The sequence below is a fragment of the Bubalus bubalis genome, chromosome 6, assembly GCF_019923935.1.
Source record: "Bubalus bubalis isolate 160015118507 breed Murrah chromosome 6, NDDB_SH_1, whole genome shotgun sequence".
Classification (NCBI taxonomy): Eukaryota; Metazoa; Chordata; class Mammalia; order Artiodactyla; family Bovidae; genus Bubalus; species Bubalus bubalis.
Window position 1 is genome coordinate 77,922,933 of NC_059162.1, and position 26,463 is coordinate 77,949,395.

Genomic DNA, 26,463 nt, shown 5'->3' on the forward strand with positions numbered 1-26,463 from the left:
TCAAGGAAGCACTTTCTGTCAGAGTCTGAGAATGAGTGTTTTTTTATATGTGGTGCCCTAGGTGTCTCTCTTGCTTCATTCTAGTCCCAGCCCTGAGTTAGGAGAGCCCATGATGTAACCCACAGAAATCAACCTCGCAGAGTCCAGAGCTGGGTGGTGAGCAGATTTGAGGATCAGTTCGAAGACACTCGGTACACACTGTCAGAAGGTTCTTTAGGTTAACTTCTACTGGCGGTCCAGTGTTTAGGATTCAGAACTTTCACTGCTGGGCCTTTGTTCAATCCCTGGTTGGGGAAGTAAGATCCTGTAAACATGTAGTGTGGTCATAAACAAAAATCTATGGCTTCCTCTGAACCCACTTGATTCACTGGACTTGATCCATCAGCATTACTTGACCAAGTTGGAGTTCTCCTAAGTATAACTTTCAAAAAGCTAAAAAGTGTGACTCTCATAGAAATATGGAATGAACACAGGTCAAAGATTTTATCAATCCATTAATTAATGAGATGAATCACAAGTTGGAATCAAGATTACCCGGAGAAATATCAACAACCACAGATATGCAGATAATTGCCACTCTAAAGGCAGAAATTGAAGAGCAACTAAGGACCTCTTGATGAAGGTGAAAAAGGAGAGTGAAAAAGCTGGCTTAAAACTCAACATTCAAAAAACTAAGATCATGGCATCTAGTCCCATCACTTCATGGCAAAAAAGGGTATCAATGACAGATTTTTTTCTTTGGCTCCAAAATCACTGCAGATAGTGACTGCAGTGATGAAATTATAAGATGCTTGGTCCTTGGGAGAAAAGCTCTGACATACCTAGAAAGCATATTAAAAAGCAGAGACGTCACTTTGCCAAAAAAGGTCCCTCTATTTAAATCTATGGTTTTTTCCAGTAGTCATGTAAGGATGTGAGAGTAGGACCATTAAGAAGGCTTAGCACTGAAGAATTGATGCTTTTGAATTTCGGTGCTGGAGAGACTCTTGAGAGTCACTTGGACTGCAAGGAAAGGAGATCCAACCAGTCAATCCTAAAGGAAATCTACCTTAAATATTCACTGGAAGGACTGATGCTGAAGCTGAAGGTCCAATACTTTGTCCACTTGAATGCAAAGAGCCAACTCATTGGAAAAGACTCTCATGCTGGGAAAGACTGAGGGCAGTAGGAGAAGGGGGGCGACAGAGGATAAGATAGTTGGATGGCATCACTGACTTGATGGACATGAGTTTGAGAAAACTACTGGAGATAGTGAAGGACAGGGAAGCCTGGCATGCTTCAGTCCATGAGGTCACAGAGAGTCAAAAACAATTTTAGCAACTGAACAATAACAATTAATGAGTAAAGAATGAGATGTTAAAACTAGTTCAAAAGAAAATATGAAGACAGATTTATGTATCAGTCAAAAGAATGCTAAAGTGAATATGCTCATAATAAATACAAAGCTTGTTAACATCCCATAAGGAAATAAACTTAAACTTGAGGGATTATCCTTTTAAAAATAATTTTATTTATTTATTTTTAGCTGTGCTGGGTCTTCTTTGCTGCACGGGCTTTTCTCTAGTTGTGAAACCTGGGGACCACTCTTTAGTTGCAATGGGCGGGCTTCTTATTGCAGTAGCTTCTCTTGTTGCAGAGCTCAGGCTCCAGGCACATGGGCTCAATAGTTGTGGCTTGCGGGCTCTACATTGCAGGCTCAGTAGTGTAGTACAGGGGCTTAGTTGCTGTGCAGCATGTGGAATCTTCCTGGACCAGGGATCGAACCCGTGTCCCCTGCATTGGCAGGCAGATTCCTATCCACTGTATCACCAGATAAGTCCAAACCTCTTCTAAGCAGAAAGCGCATCAAATGTGGATACTACCATAGAATTAATTAATCTTCCAAGGATCCATTCAACAATTCCTAGTGCGCCACTGAAAGAACATCCAGTAATCACTTTCCCTTTTTTCTACACTTGATAATGTTTTTAAACATTTCTCCTCTGCCTGCAGGCTATTCAGATATTTAAAGACACCAGCTTCATCTCATTTATCTTCAAGAGTCAGGTGCTCAGGATTAGACACAGGTGTGGTAATGAACAAGAAGGTGTTTTATTTCAGTTTGAAAAGGGAGAATCAAAACAATTCATTATTAAAACTGGGGTATATTATTAAATGTAAATCCTATTTGCTGCCTATTTCACTCTAAAGAAAGCTTTCACTGTATATTTTCTCTGCCTCCCAAACAGGTAGGACACTGTATATGTAATTATAGCAGCTGTATGACAACAGGAAAAAAACAAATAACTAGTCAGACAACTATCACATTGTAGATTCCAAAGTGGCATTTAGTTTGTCAACATGCTTAATTAATCATAGTCAATAGTTAATTTGATCCAAACACTACACTTCACTACATGTGAAGCAGAATCAAAACATCGCCCTCTACGTTTCAGATATGAACTACCTATGTTTAGTGTCAATAATTAATTGATGCCTCCAAAGACAATTCTATTTCATTCCATTCCTTTATTTTTCTTTCTCTCAGTACACTTACTATGTTGTTCTTTTCTTTCATTGATTTGCTTAGGATCTCAGAGGTTAAAAAAGGATCTTGAAAACCTTCTAGACCAGAGCTCTCCAGTAGAATGCTCTGCAACGATGGAAAAATTCTATATTTGTGCTGTTCAGTATAGTAACTGCCAGCCACATGTGGCCATTAAATACTTAAAATATTTCTAGGGCAGGATTTCTCTAACTCAGCACTATTAACATTTTGGGTTTAATATTTCTTTATCATTGCAACATTGCTGAGAAATTTATTCAACATGCTAAGTCATTTCATGCAGTTATCCTGTTTAATTTCAACCTCATTCCCTCAGCTCTCAGCATGCATGTTCCATAGTGGTTGTTCCAAACTCTCCCACTCTACTCAAATGCATGACTTCACTCTGCCCACCAATTCCAAGAAGAGGAAGAAAACTACACTCTGCAGCTGTAGTATGAGATTACTTCCTTGTGTAATCCTAAAGCTTACTTAAAATTTCCACTTCCTATGTGGATGACAGTATTGATTTTCTCTGAATTTCTCCATGTTATAATAAATTCATAGTGGACTATCCTTGGAGATAATAGGGAGCCCAGTGCAATGAAAAGAATACTGGATGAAGATACAAGAGGCCAGAGTTTTACAACCAGTCCTATTTTAACCTGTCCAGCTTCAGATTTCACACTTGCATACCAGAGAATACTTCTAATGATTTTTTCCTAATATTTTAGATGACTATTCCAAGTGTAGACCTTTATGATTCTACCTTCTTCCTATTTACTGTTTTTTGATAAAAAAATGTCTATGTGCCATCATTGTGCTAGTTGCTGGAAATGCAACAGCAACTGGGACAGATTTGGCTCATGCCCACATGTAATTTGATTGGGAAGTGAACTACCTGTTCAGTGCTCTACCCTGAGAAAGCTCAGCCCTAGGGAGAACAATCAATTTAAGCTATAAGGTTGCATTGCTCTGTTCTTAGGCTAATCCATGGGTACCAGGAGGGTGAGACTAAGCCTCCTCCCAGTTCATGATTTCTCCCATGCAGATATGTCAACTGCTTAGTAGAACCAGAGGAATATGCAGAAGATGTATTAATGAGCACAGTATAGACACTGGCCATTCAAATTTATAGCTGAAGCAAAATGCCACTCCTAGACTTGGTTGCCATGAAATTAAAAGTTGCTTACCCCTTCGAAGGAAAGTTATGACCAACCTAGACAACATATTAGAAAGCAGAGACATTACTTTGTCATCAAAGTCCGTCTAGTCAAGGCTATGATTTTTCCAGTAGTCGTGTATGGATGTGAGAGTTGGACTATAAAGAAGGCTGAGTGCTGAAGAATTGATGCTTTTGAACTGTGGTGTTGGAGAAGACTCTTCAGAGTCCCTTGGACTGCAAGGAGATCCAACCAGTTCATCCTAAAGGAGATCAGTCCTGGGTATTCGTTGGAAGGACTGATGTTGAAGCTGAAACTCCAATACTTTGGCCACCTGATGCAAACAGCTGACTCATTTGCAAAGACTCTGATGCTGGGAAAGATTGAGGGCAGGAGGAGAAGGGGATGACAGAGGATGAGATGGTTGAATGGCATCACCGACTCGATGCACATGAGTTTGAGTGAACTCCGGGAGTTGGTGATGGACAGGGAGGCCTGGCGTGCTGTAGTTCATGGGGTTGCAAAGAGTTGGGCACGACTGAGCGACTGAACTGAACTGAACTGAGACTTGGTTGCTGGTTTGTAGGGAGGTCTGAGGAATTTCAGAGGAGGGGCAAAGGTGACCATTAGCAGTAGATCAAGTCTCAGAGGATCTGAGGAAGTTACTGTTTATCAGCATTTATAGACATATTCCTATGTTCTAATTGAAGAGTGGCAATACTGGTGTGTTGCTACTGCTACTGCTACTGAATATCAACTGGAAGTAGGAACAATGAGGCAGCATGAACACACAGCTATGTTATTTACCTGCCCTTTTCAGGGTAATCAGAAGAAGCCTGCAATACGCCAAGCTTTCTTAGAAATGCCTGCTTGTATCTACATATATATGTAAACCTTCCATCTTCACTTTAGTTTCTTGTTTTGACTCTACCCAAGTTTCCATCTACGACCTCCCTCTCCTGGACCATCTTATAGTTCTTTCTACTTCTGAGCCCAAATAGGCCAATCACCCTCTTGTCAGATTTTAAAAATTTGTTAATTCTGATACATTAAATGGATATCCATTTTGATACCTTATTTTTACATTCTTACCTTTGCATTTTTTTTTCTTGAGGAGGACTACAAAAGCTTCAGGTTTCATAAAACTTGCATCCACTCCTGCTCTTGGAGCTGATATTTTATTGGCAGGAGACAGACAATAAACTAATACAACATGATCAAGAAGTGGAAAAGCTACAAGGAAAGATAAAGTAGGGTTAGAGAACAGAAAGCCACAGGAGGTATGATATTTTAGGTAGGTTGTTCAAAAAAGACGCGTGAAAAAAAGTTCCACTGAACTAAGACTTAACTTGGAATTTCACCAATTTTTCCACAATGTTCCTTTTGAGGGAGGGGATGTTGTGTTGGATCTTAATTGCTGCTGGCAGATTTTCTCCAGTTGCAGAGAATGCAAGCTACTCTACTTTCGGCACCTGAACTTCTCATAGTACTGGCTTCTGTTGTTGCGGAGCATGGGCTCTAGGGCACGTGGGCTCCGGTGGTTTCAGTGTGTGGGCTCAGCGGCTATGGTGCACGATCCTAGTTGCCCCAAGGCATGTGGAATCTTCCTGTCCTCTGCATTGGCAGAAGGATTCTTAACTACTGGACCCACAGGTCTCCCTCTTATTGGTTTTAATAATTCCAGTCTCTTCCCTTTATTACTCCTTCCCTTCCTGAGGTTGCTATCTCCATGACACTTTATGAGTTTTGTTTTTTTTTTAACATTTCATTTTATCTAGTTAATATTTCTTTATATTAGATTCTCTTTAATCAAATAACTAGTGTGGTTTGTGTCCTAACTGGACTCTGATTGATATAGAAATTGTTACTTGTAATGGTTCCAAAAGATGGGATTTGGGGATTGGTTTGGTTTTGTCCTTGGGTTTCAATGTAGTGGCTGAGCTCCTTGCTCAGAATGGGAAATGGATGCTGGTAACCCATGCCATCGGAGAAGGCAATGGCACCCCACTCCAGCACTCTTGCATGGAAAATCCCATGGACGGAGGAGCCTGGTGGGCCGCAGTCCATGGGTTCGCTAAGGGTCGGACAAGACTCAGTCACTTTCACTTTTCACTTTCATGCATTGGAGAAGGAAATGGCAATCCACTCCAGTGTTCTTGCCTGGAGAATCCCAGGGACGAGGGAGCCTCGTGGGCTGCCGTCTATGGGGTCGCACAGAGTCGGACACGACTGAAGCGACTTAGCAGCAGCAGCAGCAGCAACCCATGCCATGCAGAAGTAGCATGATTGATTAAATAATCACCTGCAGTTAACTGTGAGGATGTGCCTCCTGACACACGTGCCTTGGAGCATGTGCCTGCTGTACTTGCCTGTTGCAGCAGTAATTGTGACCATGAAGACTACAGTGTGGAACAGCCTCTTCTGAGTAGACTTAAACACAGAAAGAAATATCAGACTTGGGTCCTTATCCTCGTTAAATTCTCAGTTAAAGTCTCATGAGAGAGCTAGAGAGATTCTATGGCAACCCTAAAAGAATGTCTCATTTCTCATAGCCACAGGGCTGGTATTGCTAAAAGTGAGTAAATATTTAGTTGTCAAGTTTACAGAATTTACATTATTTGAATTTATAGCTTTGTTGTGTCTCTCATGAAGAAGTTAGGAAAAATGATAGGGAAGCAAAGGGACACTAAATCTCGAAGTAAGGATATATCTGGCCAGATTTAAATCAAGTTGAAAAATTTGAATTCCCAGGTCATACTCTTTCTAACAGTAGAAGAAGCTTGTCCTCCTGTGCCTGAGGATATTATTAATAGCGTTTCTTTGCTTCAAAACTATCTAATATATCTATTAATAGGGTCAGATATCATTATGCTCCAGGGGTACAAGTACAGAGTCTGACCCAGGAGGAAGCAGTTTTTAAACCAAAAATTTACAAGAATTTCCTAATTTTTATCAGTGTAAACCTGGAGTATATGTAAAGGAATGAGTTTTAAGGAAGATGAGCTATAGTACGGGTTTGAGCTAAATGTATTGACATGAGTGCTCTTACCTGAGGTTCTAGATTTAATGTTTTAGCTCATAAAGGTGGGAATAGTCTAAAAATGTGTTAGCTGACAGAGAACTGGGCTCAAAAGTGGCCTGTGTTTAATGAGACTGAGAGGCCAAAACTTCCCCCATTATAATGTAGAGGAAAGAATTCCAAGGTTTAGGGAGATAGGAATATTGGAGTGCCTTTATCATGAATGATCTACATACCCATCTCTCCACTGCATGTTGAGAGGATCCAGAGGACATGCCCATCGTCAGCATGTTGAAAAACATATTTGTGTGTAGAGTACAAATGTCCTTGAGAAGTTCTGTTATGGCTGTTCTCCATAAACCAGGCATAATGGTGGGGAATTTCACTATTGAGGTGGGCTCGCTGTTTATGATAGAGATGATAGAAATCCTAGAGTATCAGAGACAAGTAGCGGTTTTTAACCACCAAAGCTGAGAGGGGCATATTTACCATAAAAGGAAAGAAATAACATAGTGGTAACCAGAATGTTTTAATCCCCAGGAATCTTTGGTGGTGGTTAATTGATTACAACATCCCTAAGAATGTTAATAGCATGGCAGTCTACTAAAACAGTGCTTAACTTATATAACAGGAGAAAACAGATTGACAACAAAAAAATCCAACTTGAGGACTTCTCTGGTGGTCCAGTGGCTAGGAATCCACCTGCCAATGCAGGGGTACATGGGTTTGATCCTGGATCCAGAAAGATTCTGAATGCCTTGGAGCAATTGGGCCTGAGAGTCATAGCTACGGAAGCCTGCATGCCTTGAACCGCTGCTCCACAACAAGAGAAACCTGTGCATCACAGTTAAGACCCAATGAAACTAAAAATAATAAATAATAAAATTTAAAAATCTAACATGTTTCTGAAATGGAGTTTCTCACTCAGTTTTTAGACATAAGCCAATTTATACAGCCAGAACTCTTGCATTGAAGGGGGAGTCAAGTTTCCTTCCTGTATCATGGGACAGGGACACACTCTATTGTTGTTGTTGTTTAGTCACTAAATTGTGTCTGACTCTTTGCAACCCTGTGGACTCCAGCACGCCAGGTTTCCCTGTCCTCCACTGTCTCCCAGAGTTTGCTCAAGTTCGTGTCCACTGAGTCAGTGATGTTACCTAACCATGTCATCCTCTGCCGCCCTCTTCTCCTTTTGCCTTCAATCTTTCCCAGCACTGAATACACTGTATAACTTCCTCCAAATCTTCCTCAAAGGGCCTGCAGTCATTGATGAGAGTGACTATGTATTGGGGGAAAGGAAATACCCAGACCTTTTGGGGATTATGGAACACTGGTTGCTGCTGCTGCTGTTGCTAAGTCGCTTCAGTCATGTCCGACTCTGTGCGACCCTGTAGATGGCCTCCTACCAGGCTCCTCTGTCCCTGGGATTCTCCAGGCAAGAACACTGGAGTGGGTTGCCATTTCCTTCTCCAATGCAGGAAAGTGAAAAGTGAAAGTGAAGTCGCTCAGTCGTGTCCGACTCTTAGCGACCTCATGGACCGCAGCCAACCAGGCTCCTCCGTCCATGGGATTTTCCAGGCAAGAGTGCTGGAGTGGGGTGCCATAACCTTCTCCATGGAACACTGGTTACTTGATACTAATTCCTGGGCCCCCATATTATGACAGACTCCAGTGAAACTGGGGGCTGAGTCAGGTAACAATTGGAGTCTTAGCTCAAATCTGAAACACAGTGGGCCTGGTGAGTCTGTAGATCCAATGTGTGGTTGAAGTGAAAATGAAAGTTGCTCAGTCATGTTCGACTCTTTGTGACCCCATGGACTATAAAGTCCATGGAATTCTCCAGGCCAGAACACTGGAATGGATAGCTGTTCCCTTTTCCAGGGGATCTTCCCAACCCAGGGATTGAACCTAGATCTCCCGCATTGCAGGTGGATTCTTTACCAGCTGAGCCTTATCTGATTCCTGAATGTATAAATAGAAGAAATATATGTTTAGACATAACAGACATACTTGGCAACTAGGAAAATCCTTATATTGGCTCTTTGACCCATGGAATAGACCATAATGGTAGAAAGAGAAAGCCTCTGGAACTTTCCCATCCTACCAGGTTAGTAGCAAAAGGGAATCACATACCTTTAGGGAAACTGCGGAGAGTAGTGCTGTCATCAAAGACTTGGAAGGATGCATGGGCAGTGATACCTAACACATTTCCATTTAAGTCACCTCTTTGTCCAATACAGAAGGCAAATCTTGACCAATATCTGAGAATGATTATAAACTTAATCAGGAAGTGACTCCAATTTTAATGTTCCACATGTAGCATTTCTACTGAGGCAGATCAACACTACAGCTTCAGACACCTGCTGCTAAGTCGTTTCAGTCGTATCCGACTCTGTGTGACCCCATAGACGGCAGCCCACCAGGCTCCCCGTCCCTGGGATTCTCCAGGCAAGAACACTGGAGTGGGTTGCCATTTCCTTCTCCAATGCATGAAAGTGAAAAGTGAAAGTAAAGTCACTCAGTCGTATACGACTCCTAGCAACCCCATGGACTGCAGCCTACCAGGTCCCTCCATCCATGGGATTTTCCAGGCAAGAGTACTGGAGTGGGTTGCCATTGCCTTCTCCGAGCACAACTATTGATGTGGCAAATGCTCTTTCTTCTTCATCAGTTATAAGGATCAACTAGAAGCAGTTTACTTTTTAAATGGCAGGGTCAGGCGTACATCATCACAGTTTTGCCTCAGGATTACATCAAATCTACTCTCCACCATAGTATAGTTTACAAAGATATTAATCATCTTAACATTCTCTTACAAAAGCAACTGGTTCACTAGAGGGATTGAATTATGCTCACCGGCTCTGAGCAACGTGAAGTAGCAAACATTTTGGGTGGCTAAGTAAGGGAGCCAGGATCTCAGCTGGTCAGGATTTATTACTCGATACAATGGGGAACAACAGAGTTGTTTGCTGGAGTTCAGGGGATAAGGATGAGTTTAGTTTCAGACATATTGAAGAGGCTCAGAGAGAGTCATCCAAGTGAAGATGTTCAGGACACAGTTGGATATACAAATCGGGAGTTCAAGAGAACACACATGATTAGATTTAGGAAGTGTTGACAAAATGTTAAATCATAATTGAAGCCATGGAATGGGGTGTGATTATTGAGTGAAAACATATAGGAATCAAATGAGAAGACTCAAGATAGAGCCTTGGAGGATATGAAACTTTATTTTAAAGATATGGTAGAAGAAAATGAGCCAGCAAAGAATGAAAAGGGGCATTCAGAGAATCAGGAGGAGTAGCAGAGAGTGTGGTGTCCCATGAGTTAAGGGAGGAGAGTGTAGCTAAAGGAAGGGAGAGGGTCCATAGTGCAGATGCTGTGAGGTGGTCACAGATAAGAGAAGACTGAGAGTCAGCTGGGTGTACTTCCTTTCAGGTCATTGGTGGCTTAGGGGTGACTAGCTTCAGGGTTTTGGAGGGGATGAAACTAATTTGGTGTGAGTTTGAAGGTGGTTTGAGGGAGTTATAGATCCAGTGAACAGGTGGGTAGTGAGGCTAGTTCACAGAGATAGAAGATTCAAAGCAACTGACTTTGAATAAATTTGTGTAAGCTTCAGCTGTAAATAAATTGAGTTGGAAATGTCTCTGTAGTTTCGATGCGTAAATTGATGTCTGGTATGACTGAGTGACTTCACTTTCACTTTTCACTTTCATGCATCGGAGAAGGAAATGGCAACCCACTCCAGTGTTCTTGCCTGGAGAATCCCAGGGACGGGGGAGCCTGGTGGGCTGCCATCTATGGGGTCGCACAGAGTCGGACACAACTGAAGCGACTTAGCAGCAGCAGCAGCATGGTGTTTGTGAATAGGTCATGAGTGACAATGAATTTAATAGATTGGTGTCCCTATATCCTGGTTATTCTTCTTCATAGCGTTACTGAACATTAACCTTGGTAATTGAAGGAAGTAATGGCATTGTGAGAACTTTAAAAGCAAGTATGTCCACCTACCCTGTGTAAGACAGGGGTGTCTAGTGGAGGAGCACAAACCAAATGTTGAATGGACTGGGGCCAAATCTTTACAGTCACTTAGAGCTGTGGGACTCAGGACTTCCACTAGGTCTTTGTTTTCCTGTTATTATGTTGTCTCACCATACCTACTTCCTAGAGTGGTAAGGATGAAAGGAGATAATGAATTTCAATTACAGCACATTGCCAGGTTCACCACTGGCTGTCAATAAGGTCTCCTTCCAACGCAACACAGAAAAGGATGAGGCCCTGCAGAGAAGCTTCATGCTTCTTCCATGCACTGTGGTTCTCTGAACTTTAAAAACATTGTTCAACTAGGAAACACCTAATACCTTTGCTCCCTGGCTATATTGTAATCAGCGATGCAACACAGTGGTTATTGGGTGTGATCTAGTCTGGCAGTGAAACAACAAATTGGTGGACAAAAGTAAACACCAAAAAAGGCTCAATAAATTCCAGTATAAGAATAGCAAGTGAGCTAGAGAAAGGGAGAAGTGTAGGGAAAAGAAACACAGAAATATGAGTCATGTTAAAAATAGTATACAGATCAATTTCCCTCATGGAGAAATGTAATGGCTAAAGCAAAAGACATGATTTAAACACAAAGGTTTTTCTGCTAGTAATTATACCTAGCGAGATATAAAATATATCAAACTACAATGTTGACATTTCTAAATAGAGTAAGCACGTATATCAATGAGAACATTTAAATCTAGTTTTCCCAATCTTGTACAATTTATTTACATATGTTTTAAACTTCATCAAATTTTATCAGATAATGCATAAATTTCCCATATATAATTCTGTGATTAATATTACTAAGGTTAGGAAACAGATTTGAGTGCCTAAAATGCCTACGAGTCTAAATACCTATAATAAAAATCCTGCTAGAATACTGGAACCTGATCTGATCTTTATGGGCATGTACTGAGAATGTGTGACTCTATTAGATTTAATAGCATTTTACTGAGTGTCCACAAATCATTACTGGAGTTGAGAAAATCCAACACAGTTCTTGGCCTATGGTTCAGTTCAGTTCAGTTCAGTTCAGTGGCTCAGTTGTGTCCGACTCTTTGCGACCCCATGAATCACAGCATGCCAGGCCTCCCTGTCTATCACTAACTCCTGGAGTTCACTCAAACTCATGTCCATTGAGTCAGTGATGCCATCCAGACATCTCATCCTCTGTCGTCCCCTTCTCCTCCTGCCCCCAATCCCTACCAGCATCAGAGTCTTTTCCAATGAGTCAACTCTTCGCATGAGGTGGCCAAAGTACTGGAGTTTCAGCTTTAGCATCATTCCTTCCAAAGAAATCCCAGGACTGATCTCCTTCAGAATGGACTGGTTGGATTTCCTTGCAGTCCAAGGGACTCTCAAGAGTCTTCTCCAACACCAGAGTTTAAAAGCATCAATTCTTTGGCGTTCAGCTTTCTTCACAGTCCAACTCTCACATCCATACATGACCACTGGAAAAACCATAGCCTTGACTGGACAGACCTTTGTTGGCAAAGTAATATCTCTGCTTTTCAATATAGTATCTAGGTTGTTCATAACTTTCCTTCCAAGGAGTACGCATTTTTTAATTTCATGGCTGCAGTCACCATCTGCAGTGATTCTGGAGCCCAAAAAAATAGTCTGACACTGTTTCCCTGTTTCCCCATGAAGTGATGGGACCAGATGCCATGATCTTAGTTTTCTGAATGTTGAGCTTTAAGCCAACTTTTTCACTCTCCTCTTTCACTTTCATCAAGAGGCTTTTTAGTTCCTCTTCACTTTCTGCCATAAGGGTGGTGTCATCTGCATATATGAGGTTATTGATATTTCTTCCAGCAATCTTGGCCTATGGTAGGTCTTAGTAAATACTTGTTAATAAAGTATGTAAACATTCTGAGAAAAACAATAGTAATTGCTCAGATCAGTACTTTTTAAGCAATTTATTTTTATTTCATTTTGTGTTACTGCAGAAATGTGTACCTGGCATTTCATCTTCCACAGAGTAGCACATGAACTATTATCTGGCCTTTTTCAGTGGTTTTCATTATCCCCATCTGGTTTTAGAAAAGATTTACTTTTCATACAGTGTTAGTGGTAATATAAAATTGGTACAACCTCTTTGGGGATCAATTTGTTCATTTCATTAATATTTTTAAAAAGTAGTCTTTAAGCAATTCCATTTCTAGAAACTGATACTTGCAAAAGTGGAATGGACAAGGATAATCAAAGACACATTGTTTATAAACTGAAAAAATGGCAATAATTTAAATGTCTATGGGATGGACTGCGTGAATTATGATGCATCCAGCTGACAGAATTTTTGGCAGCCATTAAAAATGAATGAGGTAGAGTCTCTTTACTGCCACAGAAAGGCCTTTAAGGAATACTAAGTGAAAAGAGAAAGGTTGCATAATGGTAATAATAGTAATTATTGTTGCTTAGTTGCTAAGTTGGGTCTGACTCTTTGTGACCCCATGGACTGCAGCATGCCAGGCTTCCCTGTCCTTCACCATCTCCCTGAGTTTGCTCAAACTCATGTCCATTGAGTTGGTGATGCCACCCAACCATCTCATCCTCTGTCAGCCGCTTCACCTCCTGTCTTCAGTCTTGCCAAGAATCAGGTCTTGTCTAATGAGTTGTCTCTTTGCATCAGGTGGCCAAAGTATTGGAGCTTCAGCTTCAGCATCAGTCCTTCCACTGAATATTCAGGGTTGATTTCCTTTAGGATTGACTGGTTTGATCTCCTTGATTATTATTATTAGGAACACTTGTAAAGTGTGTACTATATTCTAAACATTCAACTTAACTCATTTAATTCTCATCACCACCCTAAGAGGTGGGTGCTATTGTTATCCCCATTTTACAGACAAAGGAACTGAAGCATCATATTGTCAAGTAACTTGCCCAAGGCCGCAAAACCAGCATCAGAGACAGTGTCTGGCTTGAGCATCACTATTTCTCACACGATTCTCTCCATTTATGGTAAAAAATGTATAACAATACACATATGTAAATGTATGTGTACGCATGTAAATGTATACGTATGTGTGCACGTGTGTATGTAGGCACGGAGAGTGACTCAAAGTACTCTCAAAGTGTGTTCAAAGTACACAGCCTTTGAACAGTTAGCAGTCACTTTCTCTGAAAAGTAGGTTGGGGTGAGAGGAAGAGAGCATGTGATACAAGCCTCTTTTGCTTGTTTGCTTTTGTTATGAGGGACATTATTATTTTCAAAATAATTTTTTCACAAGGGATGTTTCTCAAAATATAACTTCCTGAATGTTTTTCTTCTACTACCTGCAGTTAAGGAAGAAATGTGACCATTTTTTCCCCTCATCATTGAAGTTATATCATTGATTCATTTAGCAGAAACATCTGAACAGTGCTAGGTGCTTACTGTGAAGTGGAACAGACTGTCAGGCAAACTCATAATTCCAGAGCCCCTAGAAAAGGGGATGAACAAAGCTGGGGTGGGAGAAGCACAAGAGATGACATTTCTGTGGAGGGCAAGGAGAGGCAGTGTGAAAGAAGGTATCCAGAGAGGAGAGAATATTTTGCATAAATATTGAAGGAAAAGTAAGAGTTCTTCAGGAGGCAGGGGAGAGAGAGGAAAAAGCATTCCAGATGGAGGGAATATGGGAGTAAGGACAGAGAAATAGGCAACAGGAACCTACGTTATTCTTCAGGGAATTGGGTGTAGTTAGCCAAAATCTAAGGAGGAACAGGTGGGGAGGGCAGGAGCCACGTCACTTAAGCCCTTGTGGACCATGTTAAAAATTTCATCCTTGTGCTAGTTTTTACTAAGGAACATTCAAAGAACACAGATGTTCTCAGGATAATTTAAAACATACAGGTCAAAAGATGTTTATACAATGAACATTATCTAGCCTCAAACAGGAAGGTAATTCTGATACATGCTACATGTGGATGAACCTTGAAAATACTGTGCTAAGTGAAATGAAGATACAAAAGGACAAATGCTGTATGATTCCCCTGATATGAGGTACCTAGAATCATAGAATTTATAGAGACAGAAAATAGAATAGTGGTTACCAGAGGATGGAGGGAGGGAGCAACGGGGAGTTATTGTTTTGTAGTTTCATAATCTGTTTGAGATGATGTGAAAGTTCTAGAGAAGGGTAGCAGTAAGAGTTGTGCAACAATATACTTAACAGCACTGAACTGTGTACTTAAAAAAAGTTAAAATACTAAATTTTATATTATGCATATTTCACTATATAAAGACCAGGTAAAGATGGTAAGTTTTGTGTTATGTAAATTTTACTATAATTTTTAAATGTGGAAAAAATTGAAAAGTTATAGACAAAATTTGGGGGTAAATAATTCAAAATTACTTTTCTTTCTTGACATTAAAGTTAGGTATGTCATTTCTTTGCTTCAGTTCAGTTCAGTCGCTCAGTCGTGTCCGACTCTTTGCAACCCCATGAACCACAGCATGCCAGGCCTCCCTGTCCATCACCAACTCCCGGAGTTCACTCAGACTCATGTCCATCGAGTCAGTGATGCCATCCAGCCATCTCATCCTCTGTCGTCCCCTTCTCCTCCTGCCCCCAATCCCTCCCAGCATCAGAGTCTTTTCCAATGAGTCAACTCTTCGCATGAGGTGGCCAAAGTACTGGAGTTTCAGCTTTAGCATCATTCCTTCCAAAGAAATCCCAGGGCTGATCTCCTTGAGAATAGACTGGTTGGATCTCCTTGCAGTCCAAGGGACTCTCAAGAGTCTTCTCCAACACCACAGTTCAATAATGATTTGTTTCTCTTATATACAATGTCTACCATTTACTGAAAACTAGCTTTATATCTGGAGAAGGCAATGGCAACCCACTCCAGTACTCTTGCCTGGAAAATCCCACGGACGGAGGAGCCTGGTAGCCTTCAGTCCCTGGGGTCGCGAAGAGTCAGACACGACTGAGCAACTTCCCTTTCACTTTTCACTTTCATGCATTGGAGAAGGAAATGGCAACCCACTCCAGTGTTCTTGCCTGGAGAATCCCAGGGATGGCAGAGCCATCACGACTGAAGTGACTCAGCAGTAGCAGCAGCTTTATATCCAGAGATGAGGCGATGCAGGCTCAGGGAGGTCAACTCACTGACCCAAGAGTACACAGCTAGTGAGGGGGCATTTCTAGGAAACCTAGAATAGGAACTCAGCTCTTAACACCCTGCTCTTGCACCAATCTGCAAGCCAATTGATTATCTTTCTACTTTTTGGATACCGCAATACTTTTCTTTAAACAATCTCCCTTGATCTGCAAATAAGACTGTATTGTATGGTGTTTTCTGGGTTCAGAAACCGTAAGAAATCCGAGGCAACGCAGAATGCCTCAAATAGCTGTTGAATGTTTACTCTTGGTCCATATCTGATACTTTTTAAGGGCGTGGACCTTCTTTAAGAGAGACCAAAAGAGCATTCAAGTGAGTCTAGACACACGCATCTTGTTAACTACTGAGCCGACCACCTGTTACCTATTGGAGGCGGGTCTTTATTTATTTATTTATTTTCCTCCTGCCGGAGTTATCTAGAAAATACGGCTTTCAGCCCTTCAGCCGCCAGCCTCCGCATCCCAGGTACGCGGCCGCGGAGAGACCCGGAGCAGGCTCGCGCGCAGGCGCTATTCGGAGCTTCTTTCCGCGAGTGTGTTGTGCTGCCGGGAGCCCCGGTGTCCTCGAGTGGTTCTCTTAAGGTTCCTCTCCCTCTCCGTCCGGGACTCAGGGTCGCCAGTGCCCCTTCCCAGAGCCCTCTCCAGCCCTTGCCCAGGCCGAGCCAGGCGCGGTCCCTACCCTCTGACCCCGCGTTGCACAATGCCCGATCAAAGTCCCCGGGCGTGTGAACCCCAGCGTCCCTGCCCCTGGGCGGAGACAGGCGGCAGCCGCGCGGAGAGCCGAGGCGGGGAGCGCAGCGGGTTCAGAGCACCGGCCCCGGCCCCGCGAGCTCCCCGCGAGCTGCCGCCGCAGACCCCCACGCCGCTCGGGCCCGCTGCCCGCCGCTTCCCTCGCAGGCCCCGCCGCCGCAGCCATGGCGGAAGTTCATAGACGTCAGCATGCCCGGGTTAAAGGAGAAGCCCCCGCGAAATCCTCCACACACAGACATGAGGAGGAGCTGGGGATGGCGTCGGCCGAAACGCTGACCGTATTCCTGAAGCTGCTGGCCGCCGGCTTTTACGGCGTGAGCTCTTTCCTGATCGTGGTGGTCAACAAGAGCGTGCTCACCAACTACAGGTAGGGCCGAGGCGGCGGCGGCCCAGGCCGCGGAGAGGAGAGGAAAGGAGCGGGCGGCGGCAGCGGCTGGGCGCCGGCTCCCTGGACTTGGGCTGCAAAGTTGGAGCTGAACAAAGTTGGGCGGGAGCCGGCGAGGGCGGGCAGGCGGCTGACACGCGGCCCGGGCGGCGGAGCCGGCTTGCACGGCGGCCCGGAGTGGGGGTCCCGCTCCGAGCGCGGAGCTCGGGACCGCGGGGCGTGCGTTTGGAAAGCTCCTGCCCTGCCCGCAGTGCAGCGCTCTGGAAACGCCGCTCTTCCGAGCGACGAAGCGAAGTTGCTTCGTGACTCTTCGACTCCTGTGCATGCCTGACTGGTAGCCGGAGAGGGATGCCCGCCCTTCTCCACAGCCTGGGCCACGGTCCGGGGCTTCAAGATTCCCCGAATTCGCTGAGAGCCTCTGGGGACCTAGGTATCCTCAAGCCCATTTAAAATTGTGATGCTCCCACTGGGACCCCTAGGCAGAAGCACCTTTTTAGAAAGGTGCGAAACCGTTTAAAAGATGTATGTCTTAACTTCCAAGAAAAATCTGTTGCAGAAAATTGACTGAAATTGTAGAAACGGACAAGATGAGACAAGTGGCAGCCCCAAGCTACAAAATCAGCGGTGTTGCCTGACAACCATCAGTGATTTTCCTCACTGATTGTCATTTGGATAAGGGGCGGACGTTGGTGTGTTTTGTATCAAAATGCATTGTAAGGTTGCATTTGTAAGGTTGAGTTCGGGTTTTTCTGACGCTGTGGGTTTTTTTCTTTCTCTCTACCATTTTTGTAGATTTCCCTCTTCACTGTGTGTTGGACTTGGCCAGGTTAGTTGGAATCTTCAGCATTACGTGGTTTGTGTCGTTGGAACGTCTGAGTGTGTCTTTATGTGTGGAACAGTGAATCTGTGTTCTCTGCTTACAGATGGTGGCCACAGTGGCAGTACTCTGGGTGGGAAAGGCACTCAGAGTAGTCAAGTTTCCTGACTTTGACAGAAATGTACCTCGAAAGGTAAAAAAAAAAAAAAAAAAAAAGCAATACTTTATTTTCGAAATGAATTCACTATGTATATTTTCCATCGGTGCCTTACATATTTAAAAATTGGAGCCTTAAATTGCCCAGTCCAAAGTGGGTATAAAGAAGGTAAAGAATGAATGTAGTAATAAGTGTTTTTAAAAAGTCCCACAGTCTCTTTAAAGTTAAGAAAAAAAAAAAGAAGCCCTTAGATCTTGTATTCTGTTTTAATTAATAAACACTTGTTGTAATTACAACCATATTGCATTTTCTGCATTTGTCTATCTAATCTAGCTCGTGTATCCTTCAGTCATTATTCTTTGGGTTTTTTATTCTTTGGTCTGTCTTTGCTTGACTCCACCTGAAGATGAAATACCTTTCCTTTTTCTGCTAACATTAGACCTGTTGGCTCTACAGTATCATTCTTTAAAGCAAAGATGTTGTCCCATATGATTTGATCATATTCATATTTCTTTTTTTCCCCTCCATTCTTTCCTCTCTCTTTTTGCACAGAGCTCTTTATCCAGGAGTAATGTTGTTTGGGTGCTTCACAGGAGCCAAAATTGTGTGTGAGAACTAATCTTATGTTTTATGTGGAAAGAATTTGATCATATAAACAAAACTGTTTCTGTTTGAAAAGGACCTTGTTTTAGCTGTCTTTATTATTGAGTTTTGTTATCCCTTTTTAAATTTTCTAGACGTTTCCACTACCTCTACTATATTTTGGGAACCAAATCACGGGACTGTTCAGCACAAAGAAACTGAAGTATGGATAACTTTATTTTACTAGTGAGGTTAATATAATGTATTCTTAAAATTGTACTTGAATGTCAAATGTTTAACACATCGGTACTGATTCTTGAAAAAGAAAGGACCAGAAAGCTTCTGTTACTAAATAAATATTACACCAAAGGTTTTAGTTTAATTTCTTTAAGTTTGAAGAGGAAGAGCAGTTTTTTTGTTTGCTTGGGGTTTTTTTCCCTTTCACTTTGATGATAGAAGCTTTAAAATGTTATAAAATACTGTGATGGAGATTTTCATTATTTTTCCAGACATATAATAGTGAAGGATATATGTTAGGCTTCTGAGATTTCAGTTCTTTAGTACAATTTTTAAATATTATATTTTAGGCAAATTTCACAAGTAAGATTAGATGTTGTTTTTCATTAACATGAGGTAGTTAAAATAACATCTGATAGAACCCTGATAAAAATATCATTAACATTTTTCCTGTGGTCATATGACTGTAGAGGCAGCGTTTTCACTTTTAGGAAGAAGCAATAGCAGTCTACTCTATGACAATACTCTCTTATTACCCTGTAACTTCCCAATTCTTATCTTCTCCACTTAAGGAGTATATGTATCAGGAACATGTGATGTTAAAAATATACACATAGGGAAACCATTTAACAGAAACCCAGGGCTTCACCACTGCCACGTGAGTTAAACCTCTGGTGTAATGGGTGATTGTGAAACAGAATGGAGAGATCTCTTGAGGGTCAGAGACCAAGGTTTTTTCATTTCCTCAGACCCAAGAAACTTGACAGAATGACCACGATGATATTTCTGGGGAGGGTTCCATGGAAGTCATATTTATCACGGGTGGGCATCCTTTTATCCATACATCTCATTACCCATTTGGAAAGAAATACAGACCTGCTGCAGAGTGTTACTTGTGTATAGAGCTTGCTCTTTTTCCTCCATTGTCATTCATCCATCCATCCATCCATTTCCATCCATCTATGCATGCCCCATCTTTGATTGCCAGCCAAGTATAAGGCACTTTGGAGTGAGATGATAGAGTCAGAAATAATTATATTGCAAGAGGCTGTATGTTCGATTAGTGCAAGCAAAATACTCTGGGAATTTAGAGGAAGAAAGAATTACTGCCACAAAAAGACAATCAAGGAATGTTTTATAGGCTAAAATGATCACCAGTTTGTTTGAAGGTTAGGGCTTGGAAGGGAGATCAGTCTAGAAAAGAAAGATCTTTCAAAGACCAACATGAATATGTCTAACATAATAAGCAGGGTAAAATTAAAAAGTGGCTGTTAATAGTCTTTGATAATAGATGTATATTTTCTACCATTTATAATTAGTTCAGTTTTTTTTCGCTTCTAGTAGTTTTATAAAAGCAACCCTTTCAGACTTTTAAATATTTTCTATAGAGAAGCAAGGATTTAATTTAGTGACAGGTTAATCAGCATGGAATTTTTATAATGGAAAAGGTTAGCATTATTTTAAAATACTAATTTTGGAGAATCAAATTTTATTCTACCTAAGTTTTTTTGTTTGTTTTCAGCTTGCCAATGTTTACAGTTCTGAGAAGGTTCTCCATCCTGTTTACAATGTTTGCTGAAGGAGTTTTACTCAAGTGAGCTAAATTTCTAATATATTCAGTCGTTAACAAGTTTTTAGCTCCCTGAAAAGGTCTCTAGCATATGTAAGATATTCCAATCATTTGTGTTGTTTTACTTTATCTTTTGAGAAGTTTAAGCAGCTTTCTTCCTTTGCTATAGGAATTGATAGTTTATGACTTCCTTATGGAAGCCTGTCTGAACGTGAGATATGCTTTCAAGAATTCCTATACCTACTGAAGCCACTGGGTGAAGCTGAGTCAGAAGATCAGTATAGGTTTTAAATCATGTTCATGACTATGCTGTTTTTCTACAAATGTGTGTGACTATTTTCTGCTTAAAGAAATCTGATGTGCAAAAATGTAAACTCAATAATAATAACATAAGAATAGGAAATAAGCATACTTATTTATATAAGAAAATAAGTTTTTGCTTCATTAGAAGCAAATTGGATATCTTTTAAATATCCAGTTCCTTGGAATCATTTGTTTATAGTTTTTTTTAGAAGAAAACCTACTTTTGTTGTAAAATGAGTCTTTGTAAATAACTAAAGCCACATGTATATTTTTTAATTATTTTATAGGAAGACTTTTTCTTGGGGTATTAAGATGACTGTATTTGCAATGATTATTGGAGCCTTTGTAGCAGCAAGGTAAGATGTGGGCACGTATAAAACCTATGAGAGGGCATTAGAATTTGTCAATAATTACTGATAATAAATGATTAATTACCAATGAAGAGAATTTTTTATAGATTAAATTAGAACCATGTCTTTAAAAAGTATTCAGAGACTTCAAAAAGTTAAATCTTTTTGGTTGTATGAAGATTAAGGCTAGCAAAATCAGATTCTTGGGATTCTTAAAAGTTAAATTCATGTAATTTAGAGTTTATTATGCTGTCTTCTATTTATTGAGCGCATACCATATGCCATTCAATATGTTGGTATTTTACACATACTATTTATGTGTTTTTCACAACTACACTGAATCGTATGGGTATTATTTTCCTATTTATGTTAAGGAAGTGAAAATCTAAGTTCCATAGCTTGCTTGAGGTCATATAGTTATTAAATGACAGACCTGGAGTTTGAGTCTATGCCTGACTGCAAAGCCTGTGTGCTTTTATAAACCGTGTGGCATTCTTTTCCTTTGCATGCTGCTGAAGAAAATAGTGTCGCAGAGAAGACAAGTGATCATGAATTATTTGCCTTATGGGATAATAAATAATAGAATTGCTTTATTTGGCTTCACCTAGGGCGTCACAAATACCAAAACTTGGATATTCTATTAAATTATTAAAGCTTTTTTCCATTGTTCTTAACTTTTAATTTTCAAATGATGAAAATGTATATCCAGAGACTCAGAGAATTAGTGCTCGCTTTGGCAGCACATATACAAAGACTCAGAAAATGGAAATGATGAGTAGAAGTCTTCTACAACATTTTACTCAGCCCAGAGCATGCATGTATGGGCTTGCTGATGCTGTAGATTCTACCTGACATACATTTTCCATCCGGGAGTTCCAGTGTGCTTCTTGAATTGGCTCATTGACCTTTATCATATCCCTGTAATACAGGTGTGTGTGTGGGTGAATAGAAGTCAATTCTCTTCCACCCTAACTCTCCAAGTAAAATTTCATTCTTAAAAAAAAAAAAAATAGAGTAATTAGTTGCTAGAATTTTGTTATATAGCTGACTGCTTTTCCCTCTAGGTAATCTTGCCTTCTTGGAGAGAAATTTGGTGTGACTCGCCTACCATTCTTTTTAAAGGTGCCCGGCTAATCTTGGATCCCACTGAAGCTGGTGGGATCCAAAATGGAACCAAACACAGAAGTTTCTCCAAGCCAACTCTAGCCTGCAAAAAGTTTCTGAGGCAGACTGCTATCTGGGCCAGCATTATCTAATTAGAAACTTTTACTTGGGAAAGAAATTTGGAGGAAGAGTTACAGGGTTGTCAGGCTGCTTGGAAGAGGGAGGGGTCATCAGGTAGTTCTGCCTGCCATTGCAGTGGCATAGAGCTCCTCAGAAGTCTGTCCCATGGAGTAGCTGAACTCCAAAGAGATAGCACCTTTGCAGAAGCACAGAATGTGAGGCCCCTGTTTTAGCTAGGATGCTAAAGTATGCAGATAGAATACTCTTCTTAGATTTTCATTTATTCTCTTCAGTTTACTAAGTTCTTCTGCCTGGTGCTCTGCAAAATACTAAGAAACTTCAGTTTCCCTAGTCTCACTAGTTATATGTAGTATGCTCACTGGGCAATTATTTTTAGTATTTGCGTCTACACTGTGTGCTTAGACACTAGTGTGACGTGATCTCAGAACTAACTGCAATCCACAGTTCAGAAATTCCACCGAGTGGCCCAGCCATCTATGCAAGATAAACCTATCTTTTGTGTGAACCTTTGAAAAATGCCATGTTAACAACTTCATTCTCCTTTTGGTTTCCTTATCTGTGAAACTGAGCTCTGATGCCTTCTGCTTGCTTCAGATGTACTTTAATGGTGAATTTGGTTGGTTCTGTCTTGCCTGACTTTGAATTCAGAATAGTGTGCTATTAACTGACAAGGTTGATTATTGCTAAATGACTGTGTTTAAGCATTAGTGCTTTTCATTTCTGCAGCCTCCCTTACTGATTATGAAATTGCAAACTGTAACCTGGAACAGGGAAATACTAGTAGCTGATAAAATGTGTAATATTCACTTATGTAGATAAGCATATGTTCTTGGAAATATTGTAGTTCAGACCTATTTAAAATTTAATGCATGTTCTTTAAATGTTGTTATTAAAGTGTTGTTTATATTTTGCAGCTCTGACTTGGCATTTGATCTGGAAGGATATATTTTTATTCTGATCAATGATGTCCTGACAGCAGCAAATGGTGCCTACGTAAAACAAAAATTAGATTCAAAAGTAGGTAGCAATCTAATGCTTCTTTAAGAGATGTTTACTGATACTGGGAATGGTCATGTCAGTCCTTCAGGGAAAAAGTGGAGAATAAAGGAAGATACTTAGGAAAGATAAGAAAGACTAGGGAATCTCTGAGGGTAAAAATGCCTGGACCTTGGTGCTCATGTAAGAAACTTTATTTTCTAATTAGCAATTAGATTTTACTGTTGGCTTTTTTGGAAGGGACTGGGTGAATATTGACTTTGAGTGGGATAGTGATATAAGAAGTGTTCATTAGAGAAAAGTGTCATGAATGTTCATGGCTATGTCCTGGAGGACTTGGTGAGGGACCTGGACAAGAAAGAAGTATCTGGAAGCCCTTGAGCAGATTTCAGAAGTGATTTAGAAGCAGCTGCAGAACAAGAATGGACTTTGCATATTTGTCCTACAGACAGTTGTCCCTCAGTATCTTTGGGGGACTGGTTCCAGGAACCCCTGAGATTACAAAAATCCTTGGATGCTCAAGTACCTTATATAAAATGGAATCGTATTTACGTGTAACCTGTGCACATCCTCCCATATACTTTAAATCATTTCTTAATTAACCTAGAAGATCTAGGGACAGTACAGATCTATTTCCAACACCTTTTCTGTGAATATACCTTTTATGCCTTTTTCTCCATTTATTTGCCTTGATGGCTATGTGATGATTGCATTTTAATGGGGGCTACTATTAAAATTTTTTATCTTTGTACTATAGCTAGAGAAAAGGGAGCAGTTTGAGATTTAGTTTTGCTCTGTGTTTTTGCTGCTTTGGAAATAGGTAGGAATAATAACATTTTATTAGTCCACCAGCCTTAGCTGTCTAAAACAGTACTGTCCAGTACAATTCTGTAATGATGGAAATCTGTTATTTCTTCCAATCCGTTAATGGTAGCACCTAGCCACACATAGCTGTTGAGCACTTGATAGGTGATGGCCTAATTGAGGAACTGCAGTCGTAGTTGAATGTAATTCTAATTACATTGAAATCGCTGCCTTTGGCCAGTAACTACTGTGATAGCACAATCTAGAGTACGTCCTCAGTTCAGTTCAGTTGCTCAGTCGTGTCCTCACTCTTTGCGACCCCATAGACCGCAGCACACCAGGCCTCCCTGTCCATCGCCAACTCCCAGAATTGACTCAAACTCATGTCCATTGAGTCGGTGATGCCATCCAACCAACTCATCCTCTGTTGTCCCCTTCTCCTCCCGCCTTCAATCTTTCCCAGCATCAGGGTCTTTTCCAATGAGTCAATTCTTTGCATCCAGTGGCCAGAGTATTGGAGTTTCAGCTTCAGCATCAGTCCTTCCAATGAATATTCAGGACTGATTTCCTTTAGGATGGACTGGTTGGATCTCCTTGCAGTCCAAGGGACTCTGAAGAGTCTCCTCCAACACCACAGTTCAAAAGCATCAATCCTTCAGTGCTTCAATCCGTCTGTCCAACTCTCATACATGACTACTGGACTACATCCTAGAATGTAGAAGAAAGCAAAGATGGTTTCTGTATTCTGTATTTATTTCCAGGGATGTCCTTTAGTTCCTCATTCAGAAATGACTTATGACTTACTTGTATTAGAATTTCTAAGCATATTAATCTGCTTTTCATAGTTCATGGATTAGGAGCAACAATCCTATCTAAAGGAATAGGCTTACCAGCAGTATAAAAGTTTGGCTGATAACAGGAGAAACAGGAAAACTGACAGTCAAGTGGACTACTCAAACATGGCAACATCATGTAAAAACACAGTATAATCATGTTTATGATGATGGCCTACATTAAATTTTAGTCAATGTCCTCTATTTAAGAGGACAGGAGAAAAGATATTCAAAACAGCAAGTAAAAAGAAAAAACAACAGTTTGGCCTTTGTCAGTTGTCTGGATGGGGTGTGTGTGTAGGCATCCTCTACTTCCTGGATAACACATCTCTTGCTGAGGGGGGACCTGATGTTACGGGTTGCTTTGTCCCACTATGGCTTTTTTCTTGCTGTCTTGCTGTCTGAGATGCTTTTTAATAAATCTGGAGTTTTATTACCTATAATTTCAGAACTACTTGTAATCATGGTCCTTTGAGCATGAATCCCATGGCCTAAGGACTTAGCGCTGTATTTCAGACCTGAATGCAGCTATTGAATTTAAAACATTTTCAACTTTAAAGAACTCATACAAATAACATGTATTTATAATAGAAGTGGTAGCAAACATAGTTAAACAAGAGGAAGAAAATATAAATCTCTTAATTCCACCATTGAGTGAGAAGCACTGTATCAGTAGATACCCTTTTGTAGGAACGTGTGTGTGTTTATATATGCATGTACACACTTAACTATGAGAAGAACTTAAGAGAGTGATGATACGTAATGTTTTCTAATTTGTATTTTTCATTTGGTACTGTTTCATGAGCACCTTCCTCACCAGTCAGTGTTACTAAACATTTTTAGTGGCTGCATAATATTTCATTGTATGGGTATATCATAGTCTAATCAACTAGTTTTCTATTGTTGCATCTTTGTTTTCCAGTTTTTCAAAGCTGCTTTTGATAAAGCACAGGGAACTCTGCTCAATATTCTGTAATAACCTAAGTGGGAAAAGAATTTGAAAAAGAATAGATATAACATGTATGTGTATAACTGAATGACTTTGCTGTACACTTGAAACTAACACAACATTGTTAATCAACTATATGCCAATATAAAATAAAAAAAATTTTTTTTAAATCACTGAAGAAAAAAAATCTGCTTTTGAGAAGGTAGTTTGACTTTTCATATCAGTTGGTGATCTTTCCAATCACAGAAGTTAGGCAGATATTATGGCCCTATCCTCACTACTCCTTTATCCCCTAAACTCTAGGACTGCTTTTTCAGGTGACGGCTTCCTGCTGAATGTCCCAGAACTGTGTGAATCACAGGTAGACCCAGAGTTCTCATAGGTTCCCTGTGTTTGAAGATGTGTGCAGTCCTTTTTGGCTCCCAAGTAGCTGAGGGCACAACTAGGCATACCATGTTTTGGGAATTGTAGGGTAATGGTAATCTTTTTCTTTCCTTTTTTTTTCTTTTTGGAGTAATCTTAATCTTCATTATACTTCCCATGTACATTTTCAGAAATAACTTCAGAAATACTGGGAAGTTGTATCTGTCTGTGTTGTTCTAGGTGTGAGTCTGTGTGTGGATCTGGCCTTTC

At 40.8% G+C, this 26,463-nt stretch overlaps 1 protein-coding gene across 2 annotated transcripts in view; it reads left to right on the plus strand.

The window, feature by feature from the left end:
* The window catches only part of SLC35D1 (solute carrier family 35 member D1), a 79,818-nt gene that overhangs the window by 15,878 nt on the left and 37,477 nt on the right, over window positions 1-26,463 (plus strand). Inside the window, exons 1-7 of one of the 2 annotated variants that reach the window (XM_006071731.4) lie at window positions 16,347-16,969; window positions 17,780-17,813; window positions 17,911-17,997; window positions 18,699-18,766; window positions 20,303-20,374; window positions 20,941-21,009; window positions 23,163-23,265. In XM_006071731.4, coding sequence (XP_006071793.1) covers window positions 16,767-16,969; window positions 17,780-17,813; window positions 17,911-17,997; window positions 18,699-18,766; window positions 20,303-20,374; window positions 20,941-21,009; window positions 23,163-23,265 — 636 coding nt within the window. In that variant the 5' untranslated portion in view covers window positions 16,347-16,766. Of the gene's footprint in view, window positions 1-16,346; window positions 16,970-17,779; window positions 17,814-17,910; window positions 17,998-18,698; window positions 18,767-20,302; window positions 20,375-20,940; window positions 21,010-23,162; window positions 23,266-26,463 lie in introns of those variants that run through there. The other variant, XM_044944874.2, reaches the window with a different exon arrangement.